The sequence below is a fragment of the Symphodus melops genome (assembly GCF_947650265.1).
Source record: "Symphodus melops genome assembly, chromosome: 4".
Lineage (NCBI taxonomy): Eukaryota > Metazoa > Chordata > Actinopteri > Labriformes > Labridae > Symphodus > Symphodus melops.
In genome coordinates, this window is record NC_136694.1 from 541,440 (window position 1) to 553,548 (window position 12,109).

At 42.4% G+C, this 12,109-nt stretch overlaps 1 protein-coding gene across 1 annotated transcript in view; it reads left to right on the forward strand.

Moving 5' to 3' along the window:
* Nucleotides 1–1,780: 1,780 nt before the first annotated feature.
* Nucleotides 1,781–12,109, forward strand: part of LOC306823067 (butyrophilin-like protein 1) — a gene marked incomplete at its 3' end in the record, with an annotated part of 66,783 nt that continues 56,454 nt past the window's right edge. The window contains exons 1-3 of the mRNA XM_079342432.1: nucleotides 1,781–2,048; nucleotides 4,924–5,244; nucleotides 6,208–6,489. Of these exons, the coding sequence (XP_079198558.1) occupies nucleotides 1,997–2,048; nucleotides 4,924–5,244; nucleotides 6,208–6,489 (655 nt within the window). The 5' untranslated portion in view covers nucleotides 1,781–1,996. The remainder of the gene's footprint in view (nucleotides 2,049–4,923; nucleotides 5,245–6,207; nucleotides 6,490–12,109) is intronic.

Here is a 12,109-nt window from a genome sequence, read left to right on the forward strand (position 1 = left end):
TAACAACATGTAAACAAACATGAAGGAAAACTTAAATAACAACATATAAACAAACATTAAGGAGAACTTAAATAACAACATGTAAACAAACATGAAGGAGAACATAATAAACAACATATAAACAAACATGAAGGAGAACTTAAATAACATATAAACAAACATGAAGGAGAACTTAAATAACAACATATAAACAAACATGAAGGAGAACATAATAAACAACATATAAACAAACATGAAGGAGAACTTAAATAACAACATATAAACAAACATTAAGGAGAACTTAAATAACAACATATAAACAAACATTAAGGAGAACTTAAATAACAACATGTAAACAAACATTAAGGAGAACTTAAATAACAACATGTAAACAAACATGAAGGAGAACTTAAATAACAACATGTAAACAAACATTAAGGAGAACTTAAATAACAACATATAAACAAACATGAAGGAGAACTTAAATAACAACATATAAACAAACATTAAGGAGAACTTAAATAACAACATATAAACAAACATTAAGGAGAACTTAAATAACAACATATAAACAAACATGAAGGAGAACTTAAATAACAACATATAAACAAACATGAAGGAGAACTTAAATAACAACATATAAACAAACATTAAGGAGAACTTAAATAACAACATGTAAACAAACATGAAGGAGAACATAATAAACAACATATAAACAAACATGAAGGAGAACTTAAATAACAACATATAAACAAACATTAAGGAGAACTTAAATAACAACATATAAACAAACATGAAGGAGAACTTAAATAACAACATATAAACAAACATGAAGGAGAACTTCCGCTCCGTCATTGACTGAACTCTGGAGACTGTAAAGATACCAGAGGAAGGGAAGGTGTGTGTTTTTACCAAGATCCCTCTGTGACATCACAAGGAGAGCAACTTTGAAACAAAGCATTTTTACATCACATTACAATACAGTCAGAAACACATCTTTCAAAACCACAATAAATCTGACAAAGTTCATTAATGTTTCTCTAAATGTGAATAAAAAATGACATTTAGACATCAAGCGTTCACATTGTGAACACAGATGTTAGTTGTAGTGTGTGCAACTTTAAAATCTGCGTCCCATAAGAGAAGATGCATTTTGAAGAACTGTCACAGTTTATTCTCATTTCCGTTAAAATCGTCAGCTCGCGCTCGCGCACGCGCTGCGAAGCTTCGGACACCGCCCAATTTATCGATCAAGTGACGTCATCGCACGTGTGACAGAGTTAAAAAGGAAACTGACGTTAAAAAATACCAAAGTCGGAGCGAGGAGGAGGAACAGACAGTCAGAGTCTGTTTTATTCTCCTTCCCCAGTAAAAGTGAAGAAATAGTCTTTAAATCAGATGTTCTAAGAGACACGTGTAATAAAATACTGATCAGTAAAGATGTGAATATGAGAGCCTTCAGATTCAGTGAGCATGTTAAAGAGAGGAGCGGCTGTCTGATCGCTGCAGAGAAACAAAGATGAGGGGAGCGTCTTTGAGCTGCGTTCACGAGCACTCGTAAATCGGAGCTTCACCGTCTAACGGGTGATTCCGGGTGGCAAGGCATCATTCAACATTTGCCCTAACCCTAACCACTACCCATCTAGATCCGCCCATGCAAGACTCACATTACACAACTTGTTAAAAAAATATATAAAAAAAGAAAGAAATAACTCGAATTGAAAATAGGATTTTTTTTAATTGTCGCTTTTCATTTCAGGTTGTTTCTGTGCAGGACGGTGGAGATGTTATTTACATGGAGGTGGATATTATCACAGAATAAACCAACGTGCTTGTAAGAACGAGTTGAAGCAGGTGTTCATGAGTATTTTACAACTCAGAAACGTTTTTTTCCGATGTAACAGACAACACTTGAATGCACCAAAGCCAGTGACGTCGAAAACGAAACTAAGTTCAGTAGATGTTCATACGCAGACAGAATACGAGTCTTTAAAAATATACAAAGTCAGAATCAACAATGCAGCGTCTTCTCTTCGTGTCTCTCTTCTGTGTCCTAACGTCTGCTAACGGTAAGACAACACATAACGGCTCCTTTGACTTCCGGTTGTTTGTCTGTCTGTTTCCTGAAGCCGAGCTGTTAATAAAGTCAAAATTAATGACAGACTAATACTTATTTAAAAGAAGTTCTTTATTGAGTTGATGTGATGTTGTCCCTGCTTCCGGGACAAACACGTCTCTAAAGACTTTCAGTGTTTGGTGAGTGAGGACAGAAACTAAAGGTTCAAACTGTAGGCCTCACACCAGCCTGTCTTCAAATAAAACGGACTTTTGTCTTCCTCTTTTAACCTGCAGTGGATTCAAACTGTAGAGCAGAGCTCGCGGACCACACCGTAAATTAAAAAGATAGATATATATATCAATTTAACGAAGCCTATTTCTACAAATATTTACAGACTGTTTCTATTCTTCTGATTGTCAGAACCAGCTTCAAAACATATGATTTAGTATTTTACAGTGAGCAGGGTTCAAGTTCTCGTTGGTTCGACCATCTGCGCCCCCACAGTTCTTTTTTTTTAAAGATTTATTTTTGGCGTTTTTATGCCTTTATTATAGAGTGAGGAAAGTGGATAGAGTCGGAAGGGGGGAGAGTCATGCGGGAGATGGGCCACAGGCCGGACGCGAACCCGGGCCGCCCGCGCGTGAGGACTGAGCCTCAATACGTGGGTTCGCGCGCACTGCCGCTGCGCCTCCGGCGACCCCGCCCCCACAGTTTTTATGTTTATTATTTCAGACTATAAATGTGAAAAAATCTATCTCATCTAATCTTGCTGTTTTATAAACTAATAAAAGATAATATATATCCTATATAATATTACATTCTTTTAAGCACAGCATAAACTACAGAGTGTGAAGCAAGTGAAATACTTCCTCAAAGATGGAGGAAGCGGACATACAGGAAAAGAAACCTCTTCAAGTGGAGGTGCAAACTGCCATAAGATCAACACAGGTTAGATATGGAGGGGCAGAGATGTGCCTGGACTAGATGCAGGTAGAAATGTATTGAAGGCACTACAGGAGCTGGAGCCGTGTGTTGTCTTTGTCTTTAAAGGGACAGACTGTGCTTCACTGAGGCTGATGAGGGGAGGACAGTTAGAAAGGGACTTTAGTGTCCACAGACAGAGGATCAGTACAGGGCCACATGATCAAATATTGGAGCATTGAGTGTGAAGCTGATGTTCACTTCAGCTGCTGGACAGGTGGAGCCTGTTTCTGCTGCTCCATGAGGCGGATCAGACGCCCAGAGTTTATTTTGACGGGGACAGGAAGTGAATGAAGACACAGAGAAGACAACATGAACAGAACAAAATCAAAACAACAGAACCAACATGGACTAGTGCAGGGTTTCTTAACCTTTTTGACCTTGGGGCCCAACATTTTCAGGGCAAGGTCGTCTGGGGCCCAATCGAGTGAATGGTTCTGATTTAACTTTTGTGGTCATTTTTATTTAATAGCTATTTGTGTCACTATGTTGTAATAATGAATACTGTTCTTCATTTGTATGTTTTTTAATCAATATATAACCTATACATGGGCTAATTATGCATAAAACCTTGCACAAGTTAAGATCATTTAATTAATTTTGCTCATATAAAACCATGTTTTAGTGCATGTTTGTCAAATAAGTAACACAATATAAACTTAGCAACAAAAGCAATAAAATTAGGTGCTCAATGAAGTTAGGTAGATTTGTTGAAATTAAAAAGAGCATTCTGTTTTGTGTAGCGCTGCCCCCCCCCCCCCCCCCCCCCCCCCGTTGCCGTCATTATTTTTTCGTTTTAAGAACCTCTCCATCACGTTTCCATTCAGATTCAGGCCCCGTTTACACGGAGACGCTGTGACAGTAAGACGAAACATTTGGACATGCGCAGTAGTCGAGAACAAACAATGGCGGCGGCTATGTGCAGCAGCTACTCGCGTTGTATCGCCTTTTAAAACAGAACCTTGATATGATACATCGTGTGTCGCCGCCCAAAGAGCATCGAACACCTGCAGCAAACAGTTCAACCTTTACCCGAGCACAGGGCGACCATACGCAGCGTTTAGCTAAGACCTGGGAGAACTCGCCGCTAAACAGGATGTTGTGGAGGAAGTGGTTGTACTGGTGAGTGTCGCGTTGTAAAGTTCCACTGCCCACTACTGGCCAGGCGTGAGAACTACATGGTTTTCACTCAGAGACCTGCCGTGTAGACGGTCTGTAGTTTGAATCCAGAGTGGGGTCGTTTCCATGCGTTTCTGTCACAGCGTCTCCGTGGAAACGGGGCCTCAGGGTCGTCACCTAGCAGAGTTGAGACTTCTCTATAGACGTTAAGCTAAATATTCTTCTCCTTCTCGCCATGTAGGCCTACTTCTAACTGATGATACTGCCTCTGGTGGTCGGAGAGTATATTGCAGGCCAACGGGAAGGTGTCCAGGGTGGAGAGGGGGGTGAAGGTGTCCAGGGAAGGTGTCTGGAGTGGGGAGGGGGGGTGAAGGTGTCCAGGGAGGGTGTCTGGAGTGGGGAGGGGGGGTGAAGGTGTCCAGGGAAGGTGTCTGGAGTGGGGAGGGGGGGTGAAAGTGTCCAGGGAGGGTGTCTGGAGTGGGGAGGGGGGTGAAGGTGGCGCTTGACCCCATGGTTAGGAAACCCTGGACTAGATTACATGAGTTAGAGGTTCTGTTTGAGGGTTTTGATTAATGGGGAGCTCGACCCCCCTCCGTCTTCCTTTTTTAAGATCTGCCTGTTGTGACCTCCATGAGGTCGTCAGTGATCTGCGTCTGCGTTTAGGAGGACAAAGACGAGAAAGCACAGACGGTTTCTTCCAATGATATGTTGATGCTTCATTCATTGAGGCTACTGTCACTGATTTCATGGAAACAAACTGATTCACTCTCATGTTTGTGTCTCAGGTCAAGTGACGGTGAACGTCGACCAAGATGCTGTGTTACCGTGTTCCCCCAGCACCAAGGAGAACATCGAGACCTCGGTCTTTGACTGGAAGAAAGGCCGTCAGGAGGTGTTCTTGTACAACGGAGGAGAATATTACGGTCACGGTCTTTCAGGTCAAGACAAACAGTTTGAAGGTCGAGTGTCACATTTTAACGAGGAGCTGAAGAACGGTAACGCCTCCATAAAGATCAGGAAGACAAAGATGGCCGACAGTGGAAACTACACCTGTATTCTTCCCCGTCTGAAGCCTCCTCAGCAGTTCATCATTGAGCTGGTTGTTGGTGAGTTTTTTAAAATAACAGTTAAAAACATATTTAGTGAGATGACGGGTTTAAGAGTCACTGATGAACTTTTCTTTAAGTCGTCATAAATCACATGTTGGATATTTACTAAACAGTGCAGCTTAATATGAGCAGCCTGAGGAACATGTTCAAGTTAACACTCTGACTGATGTTTGCAGGATGTTCACCTCAATGATTTCAAACAGCTGGATCACATGGAAGGTTTTCACACTGACTTGGAGACGTTTGACAAAGTGCAGTACAGAGCTTCTCCAGCAGGTGTCCACAGAGCTCTTTAAAACTTCTCCTACATTACCAAATGTAGTTCATCAAATCTGAGTGACAGATTCACAGTGTTCACTTTGACTTTAAGATATCTTCTCTGTATTAGAATAAATATTCACATATCTTTAAGGATCCTTTCTAGTTTTCTCTACATGCTAATAAAGTGTGTTTACAGATGGGGCTGATGTTTCCTGAGATGGACTCAGGTCAAGTTCCTGGATGAAGCTCTGTCTGCTGTACAGGGCCCTCAAATGACTTTACACTATGAGCCATGTTAAATCATTCATCTTTTTTATTATCCAAACACATGTTCAGTTTGTTCAGAACAAACTGTGAAACTAAAATCTGAATATTTCATTTGGATTTATTTTCTGCACCAACGACACGTCAGTTTAAAGGAATCAATCAAAGCTTTTTGTACGTTAATATAACCATGAGTCCTCCACACCGAGCAGCTCTGATGAAGGGGGTTCAGGTCAGGTGGTCTACAGGGTCCTTCAACATGTCAGCCTGCTGGGACAAATAATCTGATTTATTATGGAGACATGAATTTAGCTTCTCTATTCCTCCTTTTATAAACCTCTTTAATCAGATATGTGATGATCAGAGGATTCACATGATTATATGTCTGATGCTGTAAATAACCTGAATCATTTCTTATTTATTTCCTGTTCACAGTTGCATGTCGAAAGCCGTATGTCAAGCCACTTAGGGAAACAAGTGACCAGGCCGTGCTGCAGTGTGTCGTTAAAGGAGCTTCTCCTGAAGCTAAAGTGGAGTGGAGGGACAGTTCTGGAAACATCCTTCATGCTGATGAACCACAGGTCACTAAAAATAAAGATGGCAGCTACGACATCATCCTCCAAACGACAGTGACCAAGACCGACACCTACAGCTGTGTGGTCACACAGGACGCCATCTGTCATCAGGTTTCTAATGACCTCCATGTGGACTTCCATGGTGAGATTCTCCTTCATAATAATAAAATGTGTCTTTGTTTTAGCTCAGACTCAGGTCAGAGTGATTGAGCTCAAAGCAGTGTATACAGGGATTCAGTCCCATTGAGCCATCAGGTAAATGTGTCCACCTGAGAGCAACGTTCAAATCTAAACTGGGACTCTGTTTGATGAATCACCAGTGACAGGAGAGATTATGAACTGGGACCATTGAGAAATCACCAAAGTCCCAGTGAGCTGTAGTGAGAGAGAAGAAGTCAAAGAAGGTGACGACGAGATTTCACTCCAAAAGTGGAGTCAAGATTTAAAGATGTGTCCGAACGTCTTCTCTGTGTCCGAACTTCTTCATGATGGGAGTCAGAAGTTTTTAGTCAAAGTGAAACTGAGTCCAACTCTCCAAAGATTCACAGAGTTTATCTCCTTTTCTTTATTCCAACCTTTAAACATTCAGTAAGTCTCAAACAGCCTGTTTACCTTTACAATGCTTTCACTGTTTACAACATGTTTTTCCTTCTTCTGTTTCCACGAGCACAGAAATCTTCCTTTTTCTTTGAAGAGTGTTAAACACCAAAATAATGTCCCACTAAATGATAAATGATCTTCACACAGACGACTGGTAGAAGAGAAAACTTTCTGCAGATGTTTGTGACATTCTTCATCTGTGTGTGAACATCTGTCTGAACACTGAAGCAGATTTCAAACAGACAGAAAAAGGACTCAGAGATGAGCGTCTAATCTGGTGTAGAGACTTTTAATAGCTATCCTTCCATCTTTGTACAGCGCTGTGACCAATAAAGCCGTTTACACTGCTGACACACGTCCCGTCATTACTGCGGGTGCAGACTCCGTCACACGCTGCCTGTCACCTGACAGGAATGAAAACACATCCACATGGATTGTGTATTGAAAGCTGAGTGCACGCTGTGCTGGGAGAGACAGCCACACAGACCAGAGCAGGTCACAATGATGCATTCACTGAAAACAGGGATTTCTGGTTCCCTCAGTGAACCTGGTGGAGTTGTGCTCTGACTGAAAGAGTGTGATATTAAAGTGAAGGGGGGCTCGGCTGGCGTTGTTACTGTGATTGATTATTGTAAAGTCTGGATGTGAACCATGACAGCTTTGAATCTGCCTCACATGGATCTTTCCATCCCTCAGCTGATGTGTGAGAGATTGAAAGTGAGCGATGAAAAAGCATTCTTCAGACTGAAGACATCAATCTGTCTTTAGAGGACGGAGGTCCCAGTTTTAGTGGGATCTGAGATTCTTTCTAATCTGTGAGCTCTCAGTTAGTTGAAGCAGGGAGTGATGGGTCAGACTGACGAAGCCTCTTTAATCCACAAAACACCAAATGAACATGAAACTTCAGCTTTTCATTTCTCCACATTTATCTGGACGACTGCTGAAAGAAGCAAAGACAGAGAAAGTGGAGGTGTTGAGCTGAAAGTGGAGAAGACACGGAGCAGAGCATGTGAAAAGTGAAAAGATGAAAAGCAACACAAAGTGGTGCAGAAGTGAACGCCTCCGAATGGAAAGCACATTGAGAGTCAGACTGAAGGCAAAGAAAGCACACGGCCTCCATGACAAACTCTGATTCAGGACTCAGCAGCAGGAAGGACAGCTGTTTGGTTTCTCTGCTTTCAACTGCACAAATACAACACCCTGCTTTTACTTACTTTACTAACTCTTGCCAAAGAGAAGGAGAATGTCCCTTTACATGAACTTTCATCTGAAGCAGAAACATGACAGGACTTATAATCACGGGAAAGTTTTCAGCTCTGACAGAAGTTTGACTTTCTAAAGGAAACAGAAGCGGATGAAAAAGTTTATTATTGAAGATTATTTTCAGTTTTCTAAATGTTGAATAAAGATCAGTGAAGTCCAGATGTGATGTGTGTAAAGATCCAGATGTTGACGAGGTGAAGATGGTCCTTTGGGTGCTCAGAGTCTGACACACACACACACACACACACACACACACACACACACACACACTAATGATACATGAACTTTGTGTTTCAGCTCCAGCTCCTCCTGTTGGATGGATTGTTGCTGCTGTTGTCATCCCTCTGTTGCTTGTTGCCATCTTCGCTCTGCTGTATAAAATGGGCTGCATCAAACTCGAATGCAAAAAAAGTAAGTGTCAGATCATGTTTCAGAAGTCCCTGTCTGTCAGAGTGGTGTCAGTAGTTGTCTGTCCTCAGTGCTCTTCACTCTGTTTTCTCCTCTCAGTCTGATCACTCCTGATTTAAGGTGAACCAATCAGAGAGCGCGCTGGATCAGTTTAAACTTTTGATCTCTGTGAGAGACCTTTAAGAACAGAGTGTGACTTCTATCTGACTCCACCTGTATCCACTCATTATTTCTGTAGCTGTGACACAGAGCAGCTATCTGCTCACTTCTCCATCCATCCATTATGTCTCCAGCTGAAACCATTCCTCCAATAACTCCATCCATCCATTATGTCTCCAGCTGAAACCATTCCTCCAATAATCGATTACAATCGCTGCCTCGAGGCCTCGTTTAGTTTTTTCCATCTATAAACCAGATTTAACTGGAATCAATTGTTTCTCTTCTTTACTGTCATTTTGTCTTTTTTTAACTTACAGATCAGACCACACGCCAAACTGAGAAGGAGGAAGAAAAAAATCTGAGTGATGTCAAATCTGAGTCATGAGCCAGCCTGCTGATCCTGTTTGTGTGTGTGAGGAGGTTTAAAGCTTCCTGTGGGACGATGAGGACGTCTTTGAGTTCAAGTCGCTGGTTCAGATCCCAGACTCTCCTGTCCAACATGTTAAAGTGCCCTTGAGCAACACTCTGAACCCTGCATGAAGAAGTGCTTTCTAACTGCTGGAGTCCAAAACAAAGTGCTTGAAGCTGTGAAAGGTTCAGACTGCAGTGATGCTGTCCTCAACATGCTGTCCTCAACATGCTGTCCTCAACATCCACTTAGCTCAACATGCTGTCCTCAACATCCACTTAGCTAAACATGCTGTCCTCAACATGCTGTCCTCAACATCCACTTAGCTCAACATGCTGTCCTCAACATGCTGTCCTCAACATCCACTGAGCTCAACATGCTGTCCTCAACATGCTGTCCTCAACATGCTGTCCTCAACATGCTGTCCTCAACATCCACTTAGCTCAACATGCTGTCCTCAACATCCACTTAGCTCAACATGCTGTCCTCAACATCCACTTAGCTCAACATGCTGTCCTCAACATCCACTTAGCTCAACATGCTGTCCTCAACATCCACTTAGCTCAACATGCTGTCCTCAACATCCACTTAGCTCAACATGCTGTCCTCAACATCCACTTAGCTAAACATGCTGTCCTCAACATCCACTTAGCTAAACATGCTGTCCTCAACATCCACTTAGCTAAACATGCTGTCCTCAACATCCACTTAGCTAAACATGCTGTCCTCAACATCCACTTAGCTCAACATGCTGTCCCACGTTGTCATCAGCTCATCGCTCAGTTTGGATCGACAGAGCTGAACACCTCCACATCTGGAAACATCAGACAGTAAAAAAAGAACCGAGGCTGAGAGTCCTTCAGAGAAATTCATTTCAATGATTTAGCTTTCCTCTCCCAGCAGAGCGCGTTAGCATGTTTAGCTAAGTGGATGTTGCCTTACTACATCTCAAATGTTTTTCATTCATACGTCGCTGACGAAGCAGTGGGAGCAACTTGTGCTTACGTGTTTCAGCCAAAGACAAATCAAACGTGTGGCTGCAGGAGCTGGGGATCGAACCCCCAACCTCCCTGTAAAGAGACGACTGACTACCACTGAGCCACAGCCGCCCCTGTATGTACAGCTTATGTAAAAAGGTCATTTGAAGTCGTCCCCATGAATCTGTGTTTTTATTTTTTATTGCTCTGTCTTTCTGCTCCATGTGTCTGTGAATTCCCCCCCGAGGTCAATAAAGTTTTTTGATTTGAATTTGAATGAGATTGAAATGATTTGAAAAGAATAAATGAGTGGATCCATGTTGTTCAGAATAAACCTGTGAATGTTGTAAGAAGGAGGCCGTGCTGTCCGGCTGCACGTCGTCCACAGACGAGTCAGATCTGAAGAGAGAAACCAGCAACCAGCTCAACAAGTCTTAAAGAAGCCACTCGGCACTTTGAAGGCCACGTTGTGTCATAGAGAGGCCACCTGATCACAGCATCTACATCTCATTTATTGATGCATCTGTCAATCATACACTTGAACATATATGATGTCATAATGTTGTGATGCTTCATGTCAGAAAGCCTCGGTCACTCTGAGCTACAGTCAGACACGACACACATCTCTGTGTCCTTCTTTCAAACTCTGAATAAGACTGATCCTGTGTTCAGGGCCGGGTCCAGACTCATTTGACCGGGGGGGGGGGGGGGCAACTGGTGCTGGTGGCACAGTGGCAGTGTGTGTGTGTCCATGCATCGAGGCTATAGTCCTCACACAGGCAGGTTCCCTCTCTCTCTCCCTGGTTTCTGACTGTATCCACTGTCCAATCCAATAAAGGCTAAAAATCCCCCAAAATAAATCTTAAAAAAAAGAACCAGCAGCTTGGCTTCATTCTCACTGTTGCACCAACATCCTGTTGTGAAACGACTTCCAGGTATCAACATGAAGAGTCTGGTTTCCTGAGAATCAGCAGTAGTGGGCCAACACATTCCTGACTGATACACAGTAAATGTCAAAGGTGGCTGTTGGAGGGTTGAGCCTTTTAGTTCTATGAAGAGTGTTGTGGAATTTTTTCCATTACCAAAGAGTGAAAATAAAGAGTGAGAAGATCTATTCAAAAAGGAACCCCAAGATCGATCTGGTCTCAATGAACATTTATTCGAAGGCAAGATAAGCGTTGGAAGACCCCTCTCTCACACGGTGAGGAGAGAAAGAGGCCCCGAGAAAAGGCAAACATGAAAACTTATACATTTCCATCACATTACACAGATCACTCCCCCATCACGCCACATAGAGACACTGCCCACCTGGCAGGGCACAATCTATCCCCAAGTGTGAGAAAAGAGACTACATGACTATTTACCATCTCCCGAGGCTGAGAAGGAGATGGAGTCCAGTGAGAAAGAGCCTGGGTGACTCTTCCCAAATGAACAGAGTGTGAGAAACAGAATAAAGGGAACGAAATGATGGGAAACAAAACACCCAATATGCTGTGCATGTAGTATTCTAAGACATCTCAGATACATTCTATATGACAGATTCTATGAGACCTTCGTAACACACAGTGGGAGTAACATTTTCCATAACAAGAGAAGTCCCTGAACCTATTAGTTGTTAGAAGAGAAGTCCCTGAACCTTTTAGTTGTTAGAAGAGAAGTCCCTGAACCTTTTAGTTGTTAGAAGAGAAGTCCCTGAACCTTTTAGTTGTTAGAAGAGAAGTCCCTGGACCTTTAGTTCTGAGAAGAGAAGTCCCTGAACCTTTTAGATCTGAAGAGAAGTCCCTGAACCTTTAGTTCTGAGAAGAGAAGTCCCTGAACACTTTAGTTCTATGAACAGAAGTCCCTGAACCTTTTAGATCTGAAGAGAAGTCCCTGAACACTTTAGTTCTATGAAGAGAAGTCCCTGAACCTTTTAGTTGTTAGAAGAGAAGTCCCTGAACCTTTAG